The 26,319-nt window shown below is 40.5% G+C and overlaps 2 protein-coding genes across 3 annotated transcripts in view; one reads left to right on the top strand and one right to left on the bottom strand.

Annotated features, from left to right (window-relative positions):
* Window positions 1-6,338, bottom strand: part of Cep290 (Centrosomal protein 290kDa) — an 80,067-nt gene extending 73,729 nt beyond the window's left edge. Inside the window, exons 1-15 of the mRNA XM_017904566.1 lie at window positions 6,159-6,338; window positions 5,893-5,977; window positions 5,744-5,790; window positions 5,579-5,665; window positions 5,380-5,515; window positions 5,161-5,297; window positions 4,557-4,795; window positions 4,342-4,474; window positions 4,086-4,276; window positions 3,872-4,016; window positions 3,485-3,722; window positions 3,066-3,231; window positions 1,667-3,001; window positions 1,127-1,424; window positions 2-971 (exon numbers count right to left, since the gene is read on the bottom strand). Of these exons, the coding sequence (XP_017760055.1) occupies window positions 2-971; window positions 1,127-1,424; window positions 1,667-3,001; window positions 3,066-3,231; window positions 3,485-3,722; window positions 3,872-4,016; window positions 4,086-4,276; window positions 4,342-4,474; window positions 4,557-4,795; window positions 5,161-5,297; window positions 5,380-5,515; window positions 5,579-5,665; window positions 5,744-5,790; window positions 5,893-5,977; window positions 6,159-6,338 (4,387 nt within the window). The remainder of the gene's footprint in view (window position 1; window positions 972-1,126; window positions 1,425-1,666; window positions 3,002-3,065; window positions 3,232-3,484; window positions 3,723-3,871; window positions 4,017-4,085; window positions 4,277-4,341; window positions 4,475-4,556; window positions 4,796-5,160; window positions 5,298-5,379; window positions 5,516-5,578; window positions 5,666-5,743; window positions 5,791-5,892; window positions 5,978-6,158) is intronic.
* Window positions 6,339-7,189: 851 nt separating this feature from the next.
* On the top strand, window positions 7,190-23,340 carry BckdhB (Branched chain keto acid dehydrogenase E1 subunit beta). 2 transcript variants are annotated; one of them, XM_017904571.1, is made up of 9 exons: window positions 7,190-7,326; window positions 7,393-7,547; window positions 7,800-7,877; window positions 8,113-8,315; window positions 8,456-8,611; window positions 11,305-11,476; window positions 15,155-15,300; window positions 21,573-21,659; window positions 22,834-23,340. In XM_017904571.1, exons 2-9 carry the CDS (start codon window positions 7,406-7,408, stop codon window positions 22,972-22,974), a joined length of 1,125 nt encoding a protein of 374 aa, XP_017760060.1. In that variant the 5' UTR covers window positions 7,190-7,326; window positions 7,393-7,405; the 3' UTR covers window positions 22,975-23,340. The 2 variants fall into 2 exon arrangements, with proteins under 2 accessions (XP_017760060.1, XP_017760059.1); XM_017904570.1 differs by having other exon boundaries at window positions 7,190-7,547.
* The last annotated feature ends 2,979 nt before the right edge of the window (window positions 23,341-26,319 follow it).

Consider the following 26,319-nt stretch of genomic DNA (forward strand, 5'->3'; position numbering starts at 1 on the left):
CTCGTGTCTTCAGGCTTGGAACCAGTTTCTTGCGCTTTGTCAATCAACTTCTCTGGCTCAACTCTGGCGTCATCGTACGTTCGATGACTTCTTTGAGTCTCGCCTTGCATCGCGAAGATGCGATTATGCAAGCTTCTAATTTCCTCCTGCAACCTGGCTGCAGCCTTGCTGTGCTCGTCTCTGTCCTCCTTCAGTAGACTCTGGTACCTAATTATCGTCTCCTCCTTCTGGCCGAGTAACTTCTGCAAGCTGTTTATCGTGGACTTGAAGGCGAGCTCGCTGCAGTCGGTGGTAGAGAATTGCAGCTGAGACGAGAGCTTGTATTCCTCCAGCAATTTTTCTTTCTGCGTCAGTTCGAGGTCCCTGCTTTTTATCATCGTGTTCAATGAGTCCACCTTCGCCTGCCACTCTGCTACTTGCAATTCGTACTTAATCAACGCGGAAGATCGTTCAGAAGCGAGCTTCAAAGCTTGATCCAATTGTTCTCGAAGTAATGAAATTTCTTGATCGTCTTTCCTTCTCATGGAATCTTTCTCTTTCTCTGCTTCTTCTTTCCAGTAAATTGCTTCCTTCTCTTGCTTTTCCATTTCGCTTTGCCTCGTTTCTTTTTCCTTCTCTTTCAATTTTACATCCCCTGATACAGCTTCTTTGACAGGAGTGGTTTGAACTTCCATTTCGATCGTTTCTTTCTTCTCCAAGCAACAAGTATACGGGTCTGTTTGCATTTCTATCGGTTTTGTCTCTGCAACTGCTTCCACCGACACGTGTTTGTTCTCCAACGATCTGGGACTCGTTGCTGCGTTACGTGTGTCGATTTTGGATTGCTGGTCTTGACCCTTGCTCCAAGTCTTTTGGATCTGGACTATGTCGTGTTCCATTTGGATTATCAGCGACTCGTACTCTAGGATTTTGTTGTTGGAAATTTGTAGCTCGTACTCTAGTTGCGTTATCTTTCGTTTCGACTTAAAATCCTGATTAATTGATAATTGTTAATTTAGAGAATATAGTTTTGTTTAAAATATATTTAAAAGAATATACATTTTATTATTTTTTAATTAAATGAAGAGGAAATATAGAAATAGAAGTAGAAATAAAATTTGAATAAAAATTTGGCAAAGACACGTACATTCAAAGTGTATTGCGAATATTCCGAAAATCGCTGCATAATATCTTGCACGCTGTTGCTTCCAATTTGCTGTTCTAGTATATCTTTCAAGCTTTCCACGATTTGCAAACGATTGCTCAGCGTTTCCTGCAGCTGCTTGCTATTTTCATGACACTCTATCGCTTTCTTCATTTCGGAATCGATATTCTCTCGTTCGTTTCTCAATTTCACCGACAACGAGACTATCCTATCTAAGGCACTAATCGAGGTAGAACCTGCATACTGATTTTGCAAAAATCCTATAACTTCTACGTACATTCTGCAAAGAAATCTTAATTAATAAAATACGCCTTCCTGCGACGCAAATATGAAAGCAATCTTCTCTAACGACAAACTTCTAAAGTATCTCAATTTGTTACAATTTATATCAAAAACAGACGTCTACGCGTTTTATCGAGGAACCTAAAATTTGCTTCAAAATGCAAGAAAAATTCGTCGATCAATTTTTCCCATACAACTGTCGGTAAAGAAGATCGAAGGATTTTTGAAAAACAGATTCACCTGCATCGACTGTCACACTGTTTCCTACAATCCTGCACGTAAGTGCGTAAACCTTCGCAAGTTGTCCTCCATTTATCGAGTTCCTCTTGCAAATGCGAAACCTCGTTTTCCAGTCTGACTTTCTGCGCGTTCAGTTTCATTTCCAGCAAATTTTTACTAGCCAGTTCGAAGTCCAGTCTGGAAATCGTAGCTTTATCTTCGCTCACTGCTTGTAAATTTAATACGTGATGCCTGAGATTATCCAATTCCAACGTCTTCGACGAATTCAACGAGTACTGCTGGTCAGCCTCCTCTCGCGTCATCTGCATCTGCTTCTTCAAGTTTTCAACCTCTGTCCGAAGTCTCTCCTCGTTATCCTCTAACTCTTGCATTTTGTTATCGTCCGATTGTTGAGTTTTCTGCAAATCCTTGGATAATCTTTTATGAAGAATAATCAATTCCTCTTGTAACTCGGACTTTGCCGCGACTACTTCTTTAAGATCCCCTTCGCACTTGGACAACTGAATCTGCAGGATCTCGTGCAGGCTGGTCACGTGATCAGCTCGTTGCTTTTCTAGAAGTTCCTTCGCCTGAGCTTCCTTCAATTTCCCCGTTAAATCTTGATCGTCTTTGCAGTGCATTTCTTTCTGCAGATGCTGCATGAGCTGATCCTTTTCTTGTCTCGTCAGTTCCAGTTCTTTCCTCAGGTTCTGTATCTCGTTATCGTTCCCCAATATCAAATTATTTTCCAATAAATTACGAAAACGTATACTTAACTCCTCGTGCTTTTCCTTCAGCTCGGTATAAACGGCGCAGCTGACAGAATTGAACAAATTGCTCTGCAGTATCGAGACCTCTCGTTCGAGAATTTTATTATGCTTATTAGAATCGGCCAATGCTCTGCTCAAATAGCTCTCGTTTCTTATAGCCTCCTTCTGATCCTGATAAGCCTTCGTGGTTTCTCTGTTTAACAGCTGCTGAAGAGCTACGTATTTCCTGCTCGCAACGAGAGCTTCGCTGGAAACCTCGGCGTACTCTTTGGTTCTAATCACGAAAGCTTTTCGAATCTCGTCTTCGCTTTCTTCAAGTATCTTTGCACTCTGCTCGTAAACATCCAGCTGAAGCTTCAACTTCTCGATCTCGTTCCTGAGCTCGTCGTTTTGTTCTATCAACGAAATCTTCTGCTTTTCCCATTCGTTCGTCTCATTCTTATAAGCCTCTTGCAAATTCTTCATTTCAGAGAGATACGTCGTTATCTTCTCGCTGTCGGATTCTTCGGCGTAAATATTCTCAAGGTCGCCGTACTTGTTCGAAACTAGTTTGTGCAACGCGTTCTCTTTCCTTTGCAATTCTTTTCTGTAATTATACGTTTCGCGAATTATATTACGACGAATTTCAGTGACGAGGATTCAAACTGTACCTGAGTTGCTTAACTTGACTCCTTAACTCGGCATTGCTACCCTGCACAACGTTTAGGTGCTCCTGCAATCTCATCGCGGGATGATACCAGCCTGCTAAATGTCTCACATCTAACGCTTCTAACAATCTTTCTAACGTACTAGACTGTATTTCCACCGTGCTTTTTCCTGAGATATTAAATAATTATTACCAGGCTAATTTATGTATATGTACATCGATAAGAAGGTAACGAAGAATTTTCTTTCTTCGGTGAGAAACCTAATACAATTTACAAACGTGTTTAGTATACGTGTGTTCGATAGTTCACGTGTGTTATTAAAGTTAAAAATCGGAAGAAGAGAGAATGGAAGAGGAATTTCTCGTGAAAAGAAGGAAAAACTCGTGCATCGTTGAAGTACCATTAAATTAGCGAAAATTCACCATCTTGGTTCCGAATACTGTCCAAAATTTCGTGCATTCCTGTTCTAAGTGCTTCGTTCTCGTCGATAATCAACTGCATGTTTTCCTGCAGTTCCGAAGTACTTATTTTGGAATGCCAGATAGGAGTGGATTCTGCCAATTTGGTCGAATGTAAAAATTCCGGAGTACCGTCTATCGCGGTATCCGGAAAATCTAATTCTTTCGATGCTGTGCTTAATCTGTACTTTAATACCCTCATCTGGAATATTTCAATATTCCAAGAAAAAAATATATCTTCGGATTAATCGACAGAAATTGTCGAAAAATTAAATCCTTATTAATTAATATTGCAAATCTAAATTTTATTTATTTATTTTATTTAATGGCATAAATATTAATAGCTCTTACGTCTGAATTTAGTTCTAGGTTTTCCTCGATCAATAATTTATTCTGCTGTAAAAGCTCTTCCAATTTCTTTTCCTGCGCTTTACGTTTTGCTAAAGCGTGTTCGATCGATACTGATTCGTCTTCCGGTATACCTAATTTTTCCCACCTACAGTTCGTATTATTAGCACACGTGAGAAGAGAAGAGTTTCAGAGGATACGATGAACGCATAATTACCTAAGAGTTATAATCTCCATTTCCTGATACGAATTCAACGTTTCTAATTTGTTCACGACGTTAATTAAATCCCTTACGTGCTCGTTCTTTTTCCCCAGAGTATTTTTCAGATCTTTTATTTCGTTCAGAGCGTCTGCTAAACCTTGATTTTCGTCTTCGTACCTTTTTAACGTCGCTAATACCTCGCATAACTAAAGAAATTATGATATTTTATAAATATAAAGCGTTCTTTATGAAATATACCTAATAAACTGACTTTGCTACTCCTTAATTCAGCGTCTTCCTCTGCTTCGTTCAACTTAACTTGCAATTTCGATAATTGCTCGTTCGCATCTTGTAATTTTTTTAACAAATCTCTGTGTTCCTTCTTCTTATCGGTCTTTTTCATCCTGAAGGAAATATTAATGAAATTTTAACTTTGAATCGGATTACTAATGTCTTTATTCTTTTTAAGTACGATCATGAACATACTTCTGTGCATCTGTTTTTAATTTTTCTATAAGGGTCGCACTTTCGTTGATTTCGACCGTGGCCTCCGATAGCTTTGTCTTTAATTCAATTATGATTTTGTCACGATGGTCTATCTGCTCGTTTAAATAAATAATTTCGGATTTACTTTGCTCTTTAGCAGTGGTTATAGACTGTACAACTGATTCGGATAAATTTTCTCTTAACTGCAAAATTTCTTCATCTTTTTCATCTAATATTGCCTAATAAATATCGTGAATAAATTAAAGCGCGTGTAAAATTACATAATTTTTATTCGAAGTAATTTCGAATAATTTTGATTAACCCCTTCCCCTATAATATCGTGTGAGACTCGTGGTAAGGAAGTCGGGCCAAACACGATTATCACGGGCGAGAGCCGGTTCGTAGATAGGGCCCAACTTAAATATCACGAGTTAAGCTCGTGGTTCGTTTTCGTCGGTGACTTTCTATCTCAGTAGTGCACTATTTTCTGCCGCGTTCAGACCAAGTGACTCGTCGTGTCTCGACCTTGCTGTTGACTATGGCATGTGCCATTGAAAGTTAAATGGTAAGGCAAGGGGTTAATCTCGTTTAATGCTGCATGTACCTTCCATTCGTTAATTCTAGTATCAATTGCTGCACCAAATTCATCTATTACTTTATCTCTATCTATTTGCTGAGCTGTTACTTCCTCAACTTGTGTAACTAATGCTCTATTTTCACGTTCTAACTCAGATATCTTTTCTGAAAATAATATGTCCTTTCAATTTGACTGCAGAACTGTGCGTGTTTATAATTTGATCAATCATATTTTTAGTTCAATAACCTTTATATTCGACAGATTTAATTTGAGCAGAACTTAGATCTTCTGCCATTTCGTTCATTTTGTGCGTTGCATCCTCCATTTCTTGAGATAATGTTATTAACCGTTCTTTTAAAACTACATTGTCCCTTTCTAAAGTCTAAAGAATTACAAGAATGTGAGCTGAAAATTCTGCAATAATTTCCTACATTTTAGAACTCACCTCTAATTCTGTCATAAGGATTTTGATCTTTCTATTTTTCCCTTGCAAAGCATCGTCATATTCAGTGGATTCTGGCATGTCTACATGCTTAAAACAAATAATAAAGATAGATTTATAAAGGTATTATAAATATACCTTTGTGACAAAATTGATAGGATATCTTACTGTAGATAAATCAGTGGTTCCACGTTTTGACTCAGGTGTATCCCATTCTATCATTCAAAACAAAACATATTTACAATAACATCAATTATAATTCGTTAGCAAAGTGCTGCTTGACCTAAACCTCGTTCCAAATATATCACACAGTTTACCTTTCTTTTTTCGCTTAGCAGGTTCAGGTTTCAAAGAAGAGATTGTCTGTTTTAATTCACTACATTCTAACAGTAGCGACTCTACCTGTTAGACAGATACATTTCAGATCATATTCAGATACTAATTATTAATTTTCAATAGAAAATATACAGGTATAAAAGAAGAAAGAGTACTGTCTTTTATCGAGTAAGAAATTGGATAAATAACAGTGAAGACATTCTACGAATAGCTGGTACAAATAAAAGTGTTGAATAATAAATTTTACTTGACTATCTTTGTACTGTAGTATTTCTTGGGATAGTTTCATCAAAGTTCGTAGGTTATGTACATCACTAATCTCATCAACGTCGCAACTGATCATAGCAGGATAAAGATCCTCCATGTCATCGTCAGTTAATGACGATGGATCTGCTGATAATATTCGATCCCAGTCGGAACGACCCATTTTTCACGATAATTAGTAAATTACCACTAATATAACCCCACTATTGTCAGCTTTGAAATACACAAACGACGCTTGTCACTGGTTGCCATGGAAACTCTGTTTGGAGCATCCGTCCCTACATCTAGCGGTAACTTGGTAAATTAACACTAAACGATACAATGACTGAGTCGTTTCATATTGACATAAATTACAGGAACAAAGGTGCCACTTAAAATCAAGTATCACGGAATATTCGAAATACTTCTGGAACATTTTCTACCACTCTTATATATGACATAACTCTTTACGTGAAATCTTTATTATCATATATATATAATTAATACGAAACGACTTAATAATTACACACTTCCATCAATTCTTATATTCGAAATTCCATAAGTATCATTTTTTCTTTTCAAATTTCAATTTTCACAAGAAAATCTGTTCATCATTTCGACCTTTGAACCGAAAGTAAACATCCACGATAGTCTCAATAACAACTCGCAGATGATGCAATAGCATGGTGCAAGATCATTACGTCAATCCAAATATTATCGAACCACGTTCCCTAGAAACAAAATAACCGCCTACAGAATCCACCTAATTCAGTCACTGATATACCAAAAAATCAATAATAGCTACTTTCTTTATCCTATTAACTTACTATAACCATTTATTTTATTTATTAAAATTCGACAGAGGATATATACATAAAATGTATGTTTCGCAACAATTTCCTGTGCACCTACTTTCACATTCATATTCTTATCATAGCCTGTATAGTGTCTCTCTATGACACATATAGTCGGATGTAGCTATACAATTAGATAATGTTGAAAAGAAATACTAGTGGACTCGGTAGGGAGAGTTTCTCGAAAGTAACTTGAAAACATGTATAATTACGTATATACGCTCCCATACTGCTCCTACTTATATCACGTGATATGAACACATACGACACATACGTCGTATCGAGCAGGAGGTCCCGTGTATTTTAAAATAGGATATTGTATGTAAATTTCGATAAAAAGATTAAGGCTCACTCATTTTATTTATTGCCATACGCTTTCGGTAGTCATTCCACCACGATGGTACTCAGTAAATTATCTACGCGGCTACTGCACGCTTGCTCGTCTCCGGTTTTCAAATTGGTAAACAGATCAGTGCTACGCGAGCATGTCAGGTGGATACAGTTCACGTATTATACCGACAAGAACAACAGTGTTCCCGGTAAGTACACTCGTTTCGCAATAAATGATTCTTGACCCCCAGTCGATTGAAATTATAAAACTACGTAAAGGTACGTAATTACACGTTGTGGATAAAGTCGTAATATAGAAAATATTTTTAAGTAACTTGGAAAAGGAGGATCGTGTATTTGCAAATTTGTAAAAATTAAATAAAAAAAAAAAAATTTTTTTGGAAAAAAATATTAATAGATAGGGTTAAATAACAATTAGTAATTGTTTAATTTTGTTTCAGGTGAAACCGAGAAGATGAACATGTTTCAAGCAATAAATAATGCATTACGAATTGCATTGTCCAAAAATCCCGATGCAGGTAATAGAAATTTTCGAATTTTTAATATTGAACACTTGACGAAATTAAAATATTTGTATTACTTGCTACGTGAATGTTGCTAATCGCTTATTAAAAATCATTGTTTTCAAAAATACGAGTATCTTATCTTTTTAGAGTGAATAATATGCGTAATAGTAATAGGTAAAGAATACTTGTTTATATTAGAAGAGATTTTTTTTCGTGAAAATTGTTATAATTATTTTTCTGCATTTAGTGATATTTGGCGAAGACGTTGCATTTGGAGGAGTATTTCGTTGTACGATGGATTTGCAAAACGAATTTGGACGAAATCGAGTATTTAACACGCCACTTTGCGAACAAGGAATCGCTGGATTTGGAATTGGTTTAGCTACTGCTGGTATGACAGCCATTGCAGAAATTCAGTTCGCCGATTACATATTTCCCGCCTTCGACCAGGTACTGCTATTGTCGAAAACATCGATCATTTATTTTTACGTGTTCAGAATCGCTATTTCCGCAAAGAAATTTTGCCTATTATTAAAATTTTATTAAAAAATTAATTAAAACTTGTCTGTCTTAAACGATGTTATCTACAGCTGGTAAATGAAGCAGCTAAAGTGAGATATCGAAGCGGAGGTGAATTCAATTGTGGAAAATTGACAGTTCGAACACCCTGTGGTGCTGTCGGTCATGGTGGACTTTACCATTCGCAAAGTCCAGAAGCTTATTTCTCTCATACCCCAGGATTGAAGGTAATTTAGAATAATAAGATGATATTTTCCATTATTTCATTACGCTAACGTGTTCCAATACTTCGATACTCTACGTGCTCTCGTAATTTTACGAAAATCGTAACCTCGCATATTAATTTAATATCGTAATCTTTGGAATCGAACGACGGTAATATGTTACTTATCAACGAAAAGAAAATTTCTCATCTCATTTTGGAACATTGTGACGCAGTAATGGCGCGCAAATGTCGTAGTCTAGAAAATTAGATAGAAATTCTTACCTTATCACTAATAACCCAGCTAGACGAGGAAATGTATGGTTTCTCGGTACGCAGACGAGGCACTTGTAACAGAACATTGCACCAAACCACTCAAAATTGTTCAAAATTCACACAAAATTGCACAATAGAGTACGACGACATATTCCGTATAAAGATTCCGCGCTTCACTAAATTGCTACGGGGTTCGCATTAGGAACAACAAGAACGTCGACGTTGATTGGTTGATTTTATTGCTAATTAATAGGTGACAAATTTAATTTACAGATTTGCAAATTTATAACACAGGCGTTACATAATTTAATTTTATTTGAAAAAAATAGAAAAGAGAAGGGGTTTATATTCTAAGAACCTGAAACTACATATTTCCTTTTATGTTAAAAATCGAAATTGTTACTACAGAATACGCGAGTCATTTACAATTTATTTAAAAATCTAAAACTCAAGTCCAAATCTAAAACTGCTGATGAGATATCATGCACAGGAATAATTAATTTAAATACAGTACAAAATAATCTTGATAAAAATTAAAATTAAAATTGCACTAATAATAAAAAGAAATTTTATGCAATTAATTTGGACAAGTTGGTAAGTTAGCAATGCGCGCGCAGGTTAGACGATGGACGATAAGGTAGGACGTATACGAACGAAACCCAATTATAACTACTCTTTAATTTTCGTCGATAATACTTATTTTACTCATTCTCCGATAGATGGTCGTACCATATGCAATCGGCTATTGATTCACTGGACACAATAGATCGATTCAGACTGATCACTTCGCATCATCATCGTTTTCGTAACAGTAACTAGTAATTCTTTCTCCCGTACCGAATTGCCTCTCTTTTATTTCTTAATTTTATTTCAATTTTAATTTCCAACGAAACGTTTCGCAAATTGCTATTCGTAATCGTCAGACGTTCATCTACGATCGAATTGGAAACTAAACGATCGCGTAACAGACGCTCTACGAATAAACAAAGACAGTGGAAAAACTTGAACGAGCATCCAGAACGAATTTCTATACTCAAGGATATCCTTCGGCTTCGCTTCGGTTCTATAGCCGTTGGCTCTTAACTTTCTGGAAGAGATTCCATGAATATTGCACGACACATATACTCTACGTATGCATGAGGAAAGTTTTCCTCGTACACTAACGCGCCGCTACCGACACTATACATCTCGATTACATGAACAGCGGTGCGCAACATCGCGTCGACATTTCCTGAAGCCGAGAGATCGCACGCTCTTCGTCGCGCTCTTTGACACGATATACCAACCGTGGAAACGAAGCTTGAACGCAATGAAACGTACGTATCCATGCGAATATTCCACCGCTCGATATTTCGCGCAATATTTTTATCGAACTTTGTATTTCATTACCCAAAGTGCACGTTGTCTCGTATTTTTTTCCCGAGTCATCCAACGTGCCATCGCTTTTCCGCGATATTTTTGTATCATCGGGAATGATGCAGGACGGTAATAAAATTTGACAGAATATTTTTTACAAGAGATAGTTTTGTCTTTTGAAAAAAAAAAAAAAGGAGTAAATATTCGAGGTGGAAGGTTTTAAGGAATATATTCAATTTATACCTCGATGGAATGGAAATACGCTGTGAAATATTTCGTACGGAAATTTAACGAGTTTTCTGTCCCGCTGTAATTACACTGGCGCAGAAAGCTTTGTGCTTTAACGTGCATCCGACTGACGGTAATGGTAGGGACGCTTTGATGGACGTCTCCAAGGAAAACCGTACGAGGTGGCCCTGTCACAGGGTCATTTCATTCCTTCACTTTAGTCCTTCGAATTTCTTTGCAGCGTTTATTCATGGATCGATCCCCGAGTTATCGAGAATCTATAAACCACGATCCGAGAAAAATATTTCCCATATCCGACGCGTTTACTTCTCTCGCTATACCCGTAATACGCGTACCGAAGGATCACAGAACTGGAAGATACTAATTTTACGAAGACTCTTATACGAAATATCGAAAATTCCGATTTTCCGACTTGCAATTTTCAAATTTCGAACTTTTTCGCGCTTAATTGTCTCGGTATATTCGCAATACGCGTACCGAAGGATCACATAACTGGAAGATACTAATTTTACAAAGACTCGTATACGAAGTATCGTAAATTGCGACTTTCCGACTTGCAATTTTCAAATTTCGAACTTTCTCGCGCCAAAATCCTTAGAGTCCTGCGCGATAGCCGCCAAGGCCGCTCTCTAAAACGAAAACAGACCAGGACGCGTGTTGCGTCATGGAAAAAAATCCCGTTTTCCTCGTACACGCATACACACGAAGCTTAATCTCGGCATCGAGACTTTCGAACAGGATAAGGTCGCTCGTCCCCGAATTCCAGGACGTAATCGCCGATTGCGTGTACACGGCCGGCGTGCAGTGTAATGAAATGTAACCGAACGTCCTTTTCAGATCGTTATGCCCCGCGGAGCGAAACAGGCGAAAGGTCTTTTGTTGAGCTGCATAGAGGAACCGGATCCCTGCATCATGTTCGAGCCGAAAATACTCTACCGCACGGCGATCGACGACGTGCCGACAGCGCACTACAAGATAGAGATCGGCAAGGCTGAGGTTGTGAGAGAAGGTAGGAGTACAGGAACACTTATCCTGGATAGGTTTCACTTCGCGGCTGCGTAACAATGTCGTCCGTGCATCACGTCTCATCGTCCTCTTACGCGTCGGCCGCCATTTCTTTTCCGCGCGTCCTCGCCGATCGCGATCTATCGCCGATCCAACTTTCCCGAGCAACGAGGATTTACGTCGTTACGTATCGTCAACAGCTAATTCTCCGGATGAATAATTCGTCACACGCTCGTGAACCGTTAATTCCATGCGATCGGATTCGATATGATCGACGATTGGCGCCATTTTTGGCCCGCGAGCCAAGCGATCTCGGGTCGTTCCACGATTCCTATTTTCTCGATCCGCCATTTTGTCTCATTTTCTCGTTTCTTTTCTCCTTGTCCTCATTTTTCTTGACTTCGTCGAGTTTCGTGATCGGTTCTTGAATCGTTTGGGAGTGCAAGCTTTCGCGGTTCTGGATTAGTTCGATTGCATGGAGTATTGGCAAGATTGACAGTTTCGTTTGCCTGCGCAGATAAATTCGTGAATGAAATTTTCACGGAGTCGTTTTTTCGCGAGTTTGTGTTCCAAACACGATTCAAGCACGATCGACGCGTAAATTACGTCACTGAAGCAGGTCTCTCCTTAACCAATCCCGAATTGCAACTATTTAAGTGTCTTCCACTCGAAACCGAGCAGTGTTTATCTGCCTTTCATGCTCACCTTTCGTAACCACCAATCAATAAACCAACACGATTAAGTCATTCGATCTGTCAGGCTCTTGACAATACCTATCTACCACACCTTGTAGAACGATATTAATCTGGGGCACTGATTAAAAGCACAGAGGCAATTGATCCGTCAAGATCATAAAATTTTCCAGTTTATTAAACTTTCTTCATACGTTCTATTTATATATCCGAGATAAAAATGTTATGTAAACATAAGACACTCGAAGCTCCATTAGAAAGCTACTATCTCGCCATCTTTTTAGAGAAACTTGATATATATATTAGCGATATAAATAAACCAAAATTATTACATACACATAGAGTAATTCGAAGCTTTAATTAAAAAGTTACATTAACTTTTTATAATTTCATTACGATAAAATTATATCAATAAATTGAGGAAATATTTTCTCTTCACGAAATTCTCTTTGCGACTTTTACGAAAGTTGCAATCTCGCCATCTTTTTAACCAAACTTGATATATGTATATTATTGACATAAGTGAACCAAAATTATTACATTGTACATATAGGGTAATTCGAAGCTTCGCATTAAAAATTATATTAACTTTCTGTAATTACATTATGATAAAATTATATTAACAATAAATTGAGGAAATATTTTTTCTCTACGAAATTCTCTTTGCGATTTTTGCAAAAGTTGTAATCTCGCCATCTTTTTAGTCCAACTTGATATATATATGTTATTGACATAAATGAACCAAAATTATGACATTATACATATAGAGTAATTCGAAGCTTCGCATTAAAAAGTTACATTAACTTTAAAAATTATATTAACAATAAATTGACGAAATATATTTTCTCTTCACGATTATTTTCGTTCTGCAACGTAAACTAATAATTCTTAATGCAATATCATGAATCATATAGATCCTAAGATCACTTCACGCTATCGCTTCGTTAATTCGCGCCATCCCTTGTTCACATGCACTCTCACTTCCTCCACACGTGCATATAAATTCGTAATAATTCTTCCAACTTCTTAACCGAATTTTGTCAATATATCTGATCGATATAAATAAAAAGGAAATGTATAGAAATATTATTTAAATATATTTCGTCCAAGGTATCGAGAGAACGGTAACAGACTTGCGGTCACCGTGACGCAAGGCAAGAATAGGTTGACGATCAATGTAATCACTGTCTGTTAATACTTAATAACGATTGAAAACGGTCGCCGTTCCTGTCGACGCAAGCCTGTCGGCAATAAAATCCTGAATTTACTACTCCGCTAAGCTGATTTTTGACTTTCTTCCCGCTCCAACGAATCAATCAACTTCTCCGCGCCGGTTCACCACGCGTATTAACCCTTTCGTTACGCTGCACTTGGCCGCCATTACAGCTGCCATTGCGATTCCGTTACGAACATATCGAATTTCATATTTTCTCATTTCTTGCACGTCTAATAACACGTGTCAACGCGTGGAAAATCTCTCGACAGAGATATACACATGCACGGTTGGGTGCAGATCCGTATCATGAACATGCCAATAGTAACGCACTGTACTTTTACTCGCACCGTTTCTTGAACAAACAATGCAATGGACCATTACCGGTATTAAGTTATGGTCAAAGGGAGTTGGTAACTGACACGAAATTTCGAGGAATATTTATAGGAACCAATTTTTAAATTACAATTACTATAAATTCCTCTAGAATATAGAGATAGTTCCATAGTAACTGTAATCGATGCTCGGAATTAATTATTTGTGAACAGAGTGTAGATTTATATCATAGCAAAAGTCCAAAAATTGATAGATTCTAGATTTTATTAATTATAATAAATTTATTGGTGAAATCTAAGCTTCGGATTAAAAAATTTACATAAAATAATACGAAGATTAAAATAAATAGCAAACTTGTCGAAAGAGCATTAAAAATAGCTTTTAAAGGCATTTTCTACACGTATTTTATAAACTAAAAGTGACAAAATGACGTCCATTGCAATATTTAACAATATTTTTCCACGAAGAAGTAGTCCTTTTACAATTTCATATAAACTAACACGAATACAGGAATAATATTTAAATTCCTGTCGTACAGGGCGTTCCATTTACACGAACCTAACATAAAGCCTCATAAGCAAGCGATTATACCATCGCGGAAGCTCAAAAATTGATAAATTTTAAATTTTACTCTTTATAATAAATTTACTGATAAAACATAGGCTTTGGATTTAAAAATTGACACAAAGTAACAGGAAAATTAAAATAAACAGCGAACTTGTTGAAAGACTATTAAAAATGGCTTCTTAAAAAATTTTCTATGAATATCTCAGAAACTAAAAGTGACAAAATATCGTCCATTGCAATATTTAAAAATTTTTTCCATGAAGAAGTAGTCCTTCTACAATTTCATACAAACTAACAGGAATACAGGAATAATATTTAAATTCCTGTCATATAGGGCGTTTCATTTACACCAACCCAATAGAAAGCCTCATAACAAGCAATTTAGAAACAATAAAATGGCATTAATACATTTCTTCACATTTTAGCTCGTCTTTCAGTATTTCCTATCTCCACATATTACAGCGAAAATTGCCCAAAAATCGATCGGTTATTTACAAAATTCTTCTATCCATTTAAATGAAACACATTGTACATCGTACTATCATACTTCCAAGCTACCAAAAACTCACTAACACTTGCAATATGTCGTCTACTTGCCTTCATGCAACAGTCCTCCACTGTCCAACTTCTCTCGCAGAGATTTGCAGAGAATCCGGATCGACGTACCCCGCGAATTCTCTGGTCCGCGAAATTTGGTCCGCGGAAAAATGTGGGACACTCGGTATTCATCGGTCGCGATCGTCCTTTCATTAGCCGATGGTCGCACGCGATGACCGGTCTCCTGAAACAGGATATTCGCGCGAACGAGGGTAATTGCGAGAGGCGTAAGGTGAAACGAGGCAATCGGTGTACAGGTGTGTGGATTTGCACGTAGGTGACGCGGTGACACTCGTGGGCTGGGGCACTCAGGTGCACGTACTGCTGGAGGTGGCCGATCTCGTCCAGGAGGAGCTCGGGGCGTCCTGCGAGGTGATAGACCTCGTTTCTATCCTGCCTTGGGACACGGAACTCGTTTGCAAGGTAATTTCGTCATTACAATTCGCCCCGTTTTCTTTTCCACTTCTTTCCTACTTTTTTCCCGCCTCTTTTCCTTTTTATCTCCCGCCCTTTTTTCCTTTTCGCCGTCGCGCTTAACGCAACCGGGTCGTTTGCATGCGTTACGTTCAAAAGCGCAACTGTTACGTTTGCGCGGCTATTACGTGGGCTCGTGTCCTTCGTGGAAATAAGAGGAAGAGGGAGACAGAGGAAGGGAGGGAGAAAGAGAGAGCGAGAGAAAGGGAGAGAGAGGAGATTCGTGGTATTTTAATCGCACGATTCGTTCATGGAAAGCAGTTTCGCTCGGGGTACTGCTCGAGGAGCTGAGGATTTATTTCGCCAATTTTTGCAATTTTCTCCTTTTTGTATTCTCTCGTGGTTCCTTTTTCGCGTGGGTCGATATTCGCGATAGGAGGAATTTAAAACAGGCGACGACCGTTGTGTTGCAATTATGCTTATTATAGTTTGGATACCTCGGATACGGATTAGAAAAATATTTTGAGTAGCGTTTCCAAGCAATAAAATTAGGAAATTATTCCTACGAACTGTATGTACGAGATTTATAGGAGATCCACCGGAGATACGGGTCGCGGTGGCGCTAGTGAGTTCAGTGGAGAATCCTCTTAAGTCTCCCATACTCAACGAATGGAATAATAAATTTAATTTAAACGTCAAACCTTGTTGCATGCCGCGAATTTCGAGATTCGCTTTGAATTCGGTTTACTTATCCAGCTGACCTCCTGTCACACAGTTATCCAGCGTTACACGCGAAGAAAGCGAATTTCTCGTTCTCCCGTTATCGAGACGCAACCATTATTCATCGAGCCGCGATCCAATGGCGAAATAATTACAGCATTACTCGACACGTGATGCGAAAAAAGACTAGAATCCGGCTTTTCCTAGACGATCCACAATCATCTACACAGATGAACCCTTTCTTCTCGGACAATTTCGAAACCCCGTCGAGAGTCTGGCTCTCGATGCGAAGCTTTCGAAATTCGTCGGAAAAAGTTCAAGCGTTACTCCTCTTTCTCTCTCGCCGTGGAACAACCTTGCGAAATAATTGCGAAACGCAGATAAACGCGCTCGCGTCTATTTTTATTTGCGAAATCGGTACCGCCGCGGATAATCCACCGCGATCGTCGCTGTTTTATCGCCTCTCTCTTTCGATTACCGGCTTATTAAGCCCTCATCCACGGCCTCTCTCTCCGTTTATCTATTCCACGCGAATCCAGAAATAATATCATAATTACGAACCATTCGATTTCATCGCCGGTATCCACCGAGCCGGAGCGTTCGCTCATTTGTCTGCCATCTAAATGCTAAACGCCGCGTTGTCGCGTGCATTCGACTTTTCCAATGAAAGTAAACGCTCGTTTGGCCGAATTATTCCATTTCGACGCTGGCATTTCACCGGGAGTTTACCTATTCGATTAACATTCGAACGCCAGGCGCCATATTGTCGCGTTTATTTAACCCCCATAAATGGAATTTCGTTTGCCTTTAAAGAAAAATGCTGGAGTTCGCGTTGCGTTGTCTCGGGTTAATTTCAACAGTGGAAATAATCCTTGCGAAGAAGAATGGGCACGGATCTTATAATTTAAATTAACAAATTTTAGGCTAATATAAAAAATTCAAAAATTGGAATTAATTTTCTTACAATTGTCTCGCAAATGGCACAATTATTACCATTCTTACCTTTTCCTGTCGTCAATCGATCAAAAAATTATATGATACGGATTCTTCCTTCCTTATTCCGCATTATCAAAAATAGATATTTTATAATAAATAATCAAGGTAAGAAAGATTGAAATCCTCTGCTGTAGATAAATTTGACAATTAATTTTCCTCTCTATAATTGCAATTTTCTCGTTTCTAAACGAGAAACCTGTAATTCATTAGGCTCCCTCTCCCAAATCATGTAAGCGATAATTCTCATAGACTACACCGACGATATTGATTTAGTCCTCCATAACCACCATGTTTATTCGTTTTCGATGGGAAAAATGATAATTGATCGCGACTTCTTACCTCGAGTCAAAAATCGCGCCAGCCATAATATTGACAGGCCTGTCAGCAGCGTCTCTGTGAAGTAAAATACAGCGACAGAAAATTTCCAAAAATCTAGCCACTCGTAATGGACGACTCTCGTGCGAATGACACGCGTTGAAACGAATTTCGCGGCTGGTTTCTCCATTCGTTATCGAAATGCTAAACGTCGCGTTGTCGCGCCGGCTCGAACCACGGCAACATTCACTCGTCCGAATTACGATACGCCGCTAATATCGCGCTGATTTATGCTAATCGATCTTTAGTTTAATGATATGCCGATTGTACGGTATGCACAGGCGGCTCGTGTGTCGCGGTATTATACCTGTGAGCGCACACGCGAGCCGCGGCGTGCTAGGTCGCGAGAGCGTAATTGGAAACCCGTTTCGCGTAATTTCGATACGTTCACGGATTCCCGGTGTCGATGATATTTGTCGCGAGATCCACTCGCGATAAAGTCGGCCGAGGCACACGGGACACCCCTAGGGCCCTTGGAATCCGCGGTTTTGACAACCGGTGCGAGGGGAGTCCAAGGGAGCTGGACCTCGCAGAATTCCGGATGATAAGCTTCGAGTGGCCCCGTGGAATTTCATTTCATTTCACTCTTGTTTATTGAGCTTGTTCGCGGAGAGGACGCGGTGGGATGAGGGTAATGTATCTTGGATATAATGTTATGGCGGCAGGCCTGTTCCGCTGGATGGCTTCAGCCCATATCGGCAAGAAAAGGCCCAGCAATGAGATTCCTCGGGGCCAGAAGAGTTAAGACCGAGGTTCTTCGTTCCTTCGCCGAACGAACCGATTAAAAGGCTACGTTGGAGTTTATCTTGCTTGTCACCTCCTCGTAATTGCGAGCTGGCAAGCAGCGAGGTGCTTTTTGAGGTTAGGATAGACGCTTGGGTAGCCACAGGGACAGTGACCAAACGCTGTTCTTATAATGAGATCTCGAAGTTTATTTTAAGAGGTTTTATGGTATGGGAAATTAGAGATTTGAAACTGTAGGAGGTCCTTCTCCCATGTTTGTTGAAGTAGGCTGATCGTAGGTATCCTCGTTGTGGTGGCGTAGCTAGAAGGAACGAAAGGAAAAGGAAGGGATGCGTTTCGTCCTGGGCCTGCTAGTAGACTCGTCAGTAAGGCTCTCTAGCAGACCCTGTTTTAGACAAGGATACTATTGGAAGGCCGGAAAGTTACATATATATATAGAAAGCGGAGGTTTTCCGAGAACTTACGAGGAAGTCCACGAACCTCCTTGAAGTCGGAATCATTCTAGTCAAAATTATAATCGCTACAAAATTTTGGATGGACGTGGTAGATCGTTGCTCATTGGGAAACTATTTATTCCATGGCACACTGGGACTAGACATATGGCTACCAAAGATAGTGTCAACAACCAGATAAATCAAAGTAGCTAACTTCGAATATTTTATTTTCATTTCTTTATTTTTTTTTATTTTTTAATTTAACGTTGCACCGATATTTCTGTTATTAATAACGAACGGATTGGTTGTTTTAGATTTTGTTAAGGAAATTACTGTTCTTTAGATAGCGATTGTGTTTTCTATATGAAAAATAGAGTTCTTAAAGTTTGTTTCTGGTTTTATGTGCAACATAGTCTGACTTGCTCAAATTTTCCAGTTTGTCGAGGATGAAATTATGAGAAATCCTAATATGGATCGTATTTCCATTATTGTACTGAAAGAATATTTTATATTATACTGTTTCTGATTTTAAAAAACCTGTGTTGACATGGAACTCTGATGAGTTAGCAGATACCACATCAGTTGTTAGTCTCTGTGTATGGTATGCTTAGGTACACGTTACAGATCGGTAGTCCTGGTGCTAATTTGCTTCTGAACACGGTGAATAAAATATCCGCTGCGTATCTGTTGCGTTTTCCTATGCCGATTTTAGCATTCACTGGCTCGTGTCAGGAAATTAGTTCCATCGATTAATCCTGTTATAAGGCATAATCGAAGTATCTCTGATCTCGAACTGCTACCGATCACGAACCCAGCCAATCCGAAAAAGAAATACCGTACAAGTACCTCTTAAATCCGCTCTATTTCCATTAATTCAGAAACTTGCTTTTGAAAAGTGAAGGTAGCGATACACCTGCTAATACCTATAATACCTAATTCGATCTCTCGAGCTCCAGCTAAAGCCAGACAATCTTAGCCTATCTGCATATGTAATTTACACACTCGTATCACACATCGGAGTATCTTTGTAACCACTTGTTACATCGCGATGAAACTATTCTCGTATATTTTACGTGCATGCTCACATTAGCAAAGCTAGTGAAATTCTGTCGCATCTACTATACATTTCCATTTGCAATTTTGCAAGAAAGAAGCTAAGAGATAAATATAAACTTCTTCTCAAACAGTATTCGAATCTAGCGCGTGATACGTCAAATATCAAGACTTCACTTTAGCAGTAGTCTAAAGCGAAGTTTTAAATTCCCATTCAGGCCTGTCGCGACGCTGTTGACTATGACACGAGTCATCGGAACTTAAATGGTAGGTCAAGGTATTAAGAACACTACATCGTATCTCAGAACCTTTTTTGACGCGCAGTTCAGTCGTAGATTCATTTCTGATTGTTGTATATTTAAGATTAAGAAAGACTGAAAAATTAAAAACAAACGAATGATTAAAAATTAAACGATATATTAAATTAAACAGTAAACAATAAATGTTAATAATCGAAGTGGGGCACGCCAACAAACCACGGGCGTGACACGTGGTGTTCACATTTGGCCCGATCGACGTACCACGTACCAGACCCGTGATAGTCAATTTCGACCCGACCGATGTAGCACGTGTCAGGCTCGTGATAATCAATTTTGGCTCTCAATCCTGACCACGAGCCTCACACGTGGTTGTAGGCCAAAGTGTTAGGACAAAAGTGACAATGTACAACGTTGTCTTTCAACGCTGATAAACATATATTTTCGACAGTTGGCTGTTCTATTTATCCACCCCCGTCGAACGAAATTTCTCCACGAAATTGACAGTCGTGGAACCCAGGGAACGTCGAGGGTGGTCACCGCTTGAGAGATCGGCGCGTAAGGTCATCTGAAATCTGAAATGTCACAGAAACCTGCAGCCGGCCGTTCTATGGAATCGTACTCGCTATCGAGTTACCGTTTCGAATGATTTACAACGGGCACATACACGCGTGTGCCTACGTGTCTTAATTACAGGCCAGCCTGGTTTCTAACGTCGATCGCTTTTAGATTCGACGCTGGCCGCGGAGCGTACGCTGTATTAATGCATCGCTTAGCGTCCGGCCCGCGTATAAATTATTATTACGCCGGCCGATATGGGACGGTGCATAAATCATTCACGAATTGATCCGCGGAACGGTCCGTTCTATCAAACGAATTACCATCCGTGACACGTGATAGCGTGGACGGCCGCGACTGCTCTTGCACCGGGGCCGCGCTGGGGCCACTGCGAGTGTCTAATTGCGGATTTCGTAATTGCACTTTCGACGATCCGCGGAGGCAAAAGAGGCGAGGAGAGGATGCGAGACGGTGGAGATTATTTTTTCACGAAATAAGGCACTGGTGGAGACACTGTCGCGTGGGTTACGGGTGGGCTGTTGGATTACACGCGTCAGCGTGGATCGTGGGTGGAAATTACTAGATATCGTTTTCTGGGGATTATTGATTTTGCTCAGTAACGGCGTATTATGCCGTTAGAGTATCTTGAAATTTTGTAATCTGCTCTTAACCTTTATACGCGAAGTTTTGGTCTCTGTTTGCTAATGAGGGGTTGCTATATCGGTATTGCCATTTTTCAGAAATGTTTGGGAAATGTTTTAATGTCCTAATATTTGTAACACACGCATTAGTAACTAAATTTAAACGAGGTTTGGTCTCTGTTTGTTAATGGGGGGTTTATTTCGTGTTATATAATCGTCCTCAGCTAATGATATTTTTATTTGACAACGATGCGCTATAGTATTGGATGCTTTGAAATTTCCCACTTAGAGTTTGGCCCTGTGTGTGTACCTTAATGTCCTAATACTTGTAACAGACGCACTAATAACTGAATTTAAACGAGGTTACTAAATCAATATCCTATTACCTACATATTTATCATAGCCATTAAATTTCTCGCGAAATTATGTCGACAGAGTGACGCTACGCAATCGACGATCTACACGTGACCATTTTGCTTTAATAATGACACGCAATGTTGCAGTCAGCGAAGAAGACCGGCCGCGTGGTAATCGCCCATGAAGCGCCGCTAACGAGTGGCTTCGGAGCAGAAATAGTTTCGATCGTTCAGGTAAATGTTTCCTCGAAAATAGACGACACAATAGCGCGTGGAAAATCGAAGCTCTGATTGCCGCGTTTCAGCGAAAATTCAAACCCCGTCGAGCCGTCACGATCACCGATTACGCGAAGATGGATCGAAACTGCTTCAGCGAAACCTTCGAATCCGTGTCTGATCTACTCGGAAATAAATTCCGAAAACGAGAAAAAAACAGAAAAATATCCCAGCAACGATACAACTGCGCGCAATTAAGCCGTGCTTCGCGGATACTCGGAGCAAACGTTCAACGTTTCAGCACGGCTGTTAATTAAATGGGACTTTAAGTAGATTCCAGTTGCGAAATTATTTGCACGCGGCGCGTCTAAGCTGCCCAAAATCCATTAGATGCGTGTCGAATGCATCGTCGGAATGTGGCAGGATATGATTACGCGTATTTTCTGTTACGTCATGCGCACACTTCGTGACGGTTCGATACGCTTCAGCTTGCTCAGATGTACAAACCGCGCCGCCTTGCAAAACTCCTATCCTAGCGCTAAATTAGCAAATGGATAGCTCGATTCGGTCGTTTGTAATTCAAACACACGCCTAATAATACGATCGCGTTTGTCAGTTAGACATGACAAAGTCGATACGTACACGCGTAATCACGGTGATTAGTCCAGATACCTTGGGAACCGTGTCAATGTGCTTGGATACTTTTCAGACTCCGATTTCGCGCGGTTCGTACTCTGCTCTGCTACCTAATACTTACGCTGTCTTTTGATTAAAAGTTTCGTCGGATATCGAAACGCCGGCGAGCTCTTTAAAAACGGCATAACCTCTGTCATTAGGGTGTCCCAGAAAATATCGCGCGTTTCGAAACTCCATCGAAAGGCGTGGATAATGGAAATGTCATCGTAATCAAGGCGGGATTTTTAATGCAGAGCCACGTTTAATATTCACCAGGCATAACCAGATTTCCTGGACTTCCAAAATTTTTCCCTAGAAACTTTTTTCAAGTTATTGGAACGTCATTAGGGGTAATATTTCTTCGTGGAATGTGGTCGACAGTAATTTACGTCTTTGTCGGTATCGCGTAATCAACTCTGCGCGACATATTCTAGGATACCCTAGCAGAAAATTGAAAATTGAAAATTTATCAAATTTTTGTCACTAAACTGGAAATAAAAGAGAGTTTGCAACACAGGAGGAGTGTTTCCTGTACCTGGAAGCACCGATACAGAGGGTCACAGGCTGGGACTGTCCTTTCCCGCACGTCTTCGAGGCATTTTATCTACCGGACAAGTGGAGGTGCTTCGCGGCTGTCAGAAACATTCTGAACTACTAAAGAGTCAGGGATATTCTACTTAAGAACTCGTCGCAGTAGAATACACCAGAAACCTGTTGCCCGTGCGGACATTGCCCCGTGAGAACAGCACGTCCAATATCGATTTTTGGTCTTCTCGGCGAGAACCTGCTTAGAGATCAGTCTGAAGAATTTTTCTTCATAATCCTTCGCAAGACAGCTCGATCGATTATCAATGATGTGAAACTCGAGTGAAAACACAGGCAATCTCGAGATCAGCTTACGTTGTTTACCATGTCATGCACTTTTCGAACAACAAATAACGCTCGCTCGCGTTGCGTTAGAGGATAAAAGACCATTTTAAAAACACACTATTTCACCCTTAAATAAAAATATCGCAAATAAAAGAAACGCAAATTGGACTTAAAATTGTAAGAATAAAAATAAATACGAATATCATAGATAGTGCACTATAGTAGAAATAAAAATCGAGTATGTTGACCCTGTCAATTAGATATATACACTAGCATTCATATCGCGATATATTCCTACTACGAATGAAAATAAAATTAAAATAAAAAAAATTCAGAAATTGAATAAAAATGAATAGAAAAATCGCGTGGTTCGAGGAAAAATATATAAAAGCGTTTACGAGGAAGAACGCGAAGCAGCGCCACGATAGCATCCGACTGGCAAGAAATAGAACTAAACCAGCCAGCCGTAGTACCAAGACGGGTTCAATCTTCCTGACTAACCAAACGTGAAGCCCCGGCGTCTATCAGGGCGTCGATCCGTCGCATCGGATTCTCGTTTAGGCACGTTCCACGGTTTCCATAGCGGGAAAGTTGAAAGGGGGCCCCGGGTGCAGCTTTTATTGTTCGCGCGGCCGTCATCCTGTTGAAGCGAATCGCCGTCGAAAGATGATACAAATCGTGGCCGGCGGCGGCGGTGTCGGCGGCAATGGCGGCGGTGGCGCGGCAGCAAGGAGTCCCGTCGAATCGATATTCGCAATTAGAACGGACGTGCCTACTGGTTTTTACAGAATATCTGGGTCAAGTCTGTCTTTAGCAGTAAAATTGAGCGCCCGATCGTGTGGACCATGCGTGGCAACGTAATATCTTAATCAAGGCTTCAGTCTCAGGTGTTGCACCGGTCGCCCTGTATCCTTGGAGAAGGCGAAACCGGGCTCGTCGATTGAACGAGCGATTTAGCGACCTCAATCGAGGGAAAGACGGAGAAAGAACTCGTCGGTACAATTACCGACGGCGCTTCGCAAGTGTTGCGCCTTGACAGAGTAACGTGGACAATTTACACGGAAATAATTCATGGAAGAACGACAAACGGCGAACGATTAAGAAGTTGCTCGAGGTTCGTTGCTAGACACGCTTTTGCAGACAAGAGAAAATACGGACGCCATTTTGATTTATCGTTAAATACCGCGCGATTGAGGGATATTTTGAGTCCATCGGTTTGGATCGGTAGGTAAATCAGTTCTGTTTACCTCTGGTAATATGGCGTCGGTTGTGCATAAGATATCGAAACGTATACACGTAATTTGTACTCGGTAATCCTCGGTCTCGGGCTATTGAAACTGAAGTTGGAGTTTTAACTTCGTTGCAAACACACCTTTCGTTGAATCGGAACCGTAATCCGTACCAGGACTGCGATTCGATATCGTAATGCGAGGGGATTAACCACGCTGGAATCATGTAATACCGAATCGCTTGTTGGCCAGAGTTTAAGCTGCCATTACATCAATGAGACCCAAGGATTATACAAGAAATCTGGTTTTGTCGGACAATATCGTGCTCGTAAGTACTCGGTGAAACTTCATAGGCACTAGCCGACACTGTAAACATGGATAAGTTTTAACACTGCTGGGAATCGCGCAAGACTCATTGTTCGTGTACACCGTAGATACGGAGGAGCTGCAACGAGGCAACGAGACGATGGAATCGTCGGCATAGTTGGAGCACACGTATAAGCCGAGCGTAGATTTCCGGATGAAGCGGAGCGTTGGAGGATCGACGAGGTCGAGCCCGGACGAAATCGAGGTAAGAAAGAAAATAGCGAGCAGCCGAAGGAAGTGTGCAGCGCGCAATGTGCGCTCGCACCGTATTTTGTAATTTGAAAGGGAAACCACATTCTTTCACTGTGTATTATGATACGTGAAAGTTGGCAACGGTGCACACCGGCGAAGCACACGGCCCGTAGAAACAGAAAGGCAAGAGAAAGAGGGAGGAACGACGGGCGGCGAGGGAGAGACGGAGAGAGACAGGTGAGCCGTGTCGAAGCAGGAGAGCAAGAAGGAGAGAATGGCGCTGGAGAGAAGACAGAGGGAAAAGCGAGAGCGAGAGGGAGAGAGGGAGAAAAAGACCGACAGAGCCAGTCGCCACGGAGGCATAGACTATATCGAAGGTCGACGAGTTGCCTTTTTATTAGTCGATTTTTGCGGGAATAGAGCAACGGCTCGTGCACGCTAACATATGGCGCCGATGCGTTCACATGCAACGAAAGTTGACGGATTACCGATCACGTCAACTCGATCGTCGCGATGAATCGATGCCCCTGAGAAAGTCCTGTCATTCGTGCATCTCTCGATGACCGAAATTACTCGACGCCATTGGACCCGTTCCTGCTACCAGCGCCACCGCGAGGATGCTCTTCGCGACTATCATCGCCGGGACCATCCAGATGCATAAATACACTCTTAGATAACGGTAGATCTCGGGGAAAACGATTTCACTCGTTCTTCCTCGCTATCTGACCGGTCGATAATCTCGAAACGGCAAACTCGAGGAACACGTTCGCGTTCCGTTTGCGCGAGCGGCGACCGTGCCCCACGATTATGGCTCTTATCAAATTTACGACGCTCGTTTACGTTATTACCGCCGGCCGGTGTTTTGCTGTCCCCACCATTTTCCACTCTTTTTTTTCTCTCTTCCATGCCGGGCTTCCATTTTTGACGAAATTCTGCACGCGCAAAAAAACAAATCGCGAGCCGCCGCCACCGCCGCGACCTCGTGATTCACGCGCAGCCAGCGTCGATTAATTAATTAATCGAACAACGACCGATCGAATCTCTCCGCGCGTGTCAATGCCGCAGAACGGCGTCCGCTTGGTTACGATTCGGCCGTCGTGCCGATTTTATTACGTTGATTTACAACGGCCACGCGAAACGCTGTTTCCATCGGGCGATGCAGCGCGCGGGTCAATATTGTTTCCCACCCAGGGTGCACCGGTTCGACGCCCGTAAAAATTTCCATCGGCCCGATCGATCGGTGACGTATTTACCGCGCTTTCGAAACTTACAGCTGTGTTTTTATCTTATCGCAATGTAATTTTGTTTGCCGTGCGAGGCTACATGATCGAACCGGCGCTAATATT

Source organism: Eufriesea mexicana, unplaced genomic scaffold (genome assembly GCF_001483705.2).
Source record: "Eufriesea mexicana isolate 0111107269 unplaced genomic scaffold, ASM148370v2 scaffold2989, whole genome shotgun sequence".
Lineage (NCBI taxonomy): Eukaryota > Metazoa > Arthropoda > Insecta > Hymenoptera > Apidae > Eufriesea > Eufriesea mexicana.

Bases quoted from the DNA above. Each gene is read 5' to 3' on its own strand.
- BckdhB (XM_017904570.1), top strand. From the start codon at position 7,406: ATGGTACTCAGTAAATTATCTACGCGGCTACTGCACGCTTGCTCGTCT. The intron at 7,878-8,112 runs GTAATAGAAATT...TTCTGCATTTAG, and splicing joins GTCCAAAAATCCCGATGCAG to TGATATTTGGCGAAGACGTT. The intron at 8,612-11,304 runs GTAATTTAGAAT...CGTCCTTTTCAG, and splicing joins CTCATACCCCAGGATTGAAG to ATCGTTATGCCCCGCGGAGC.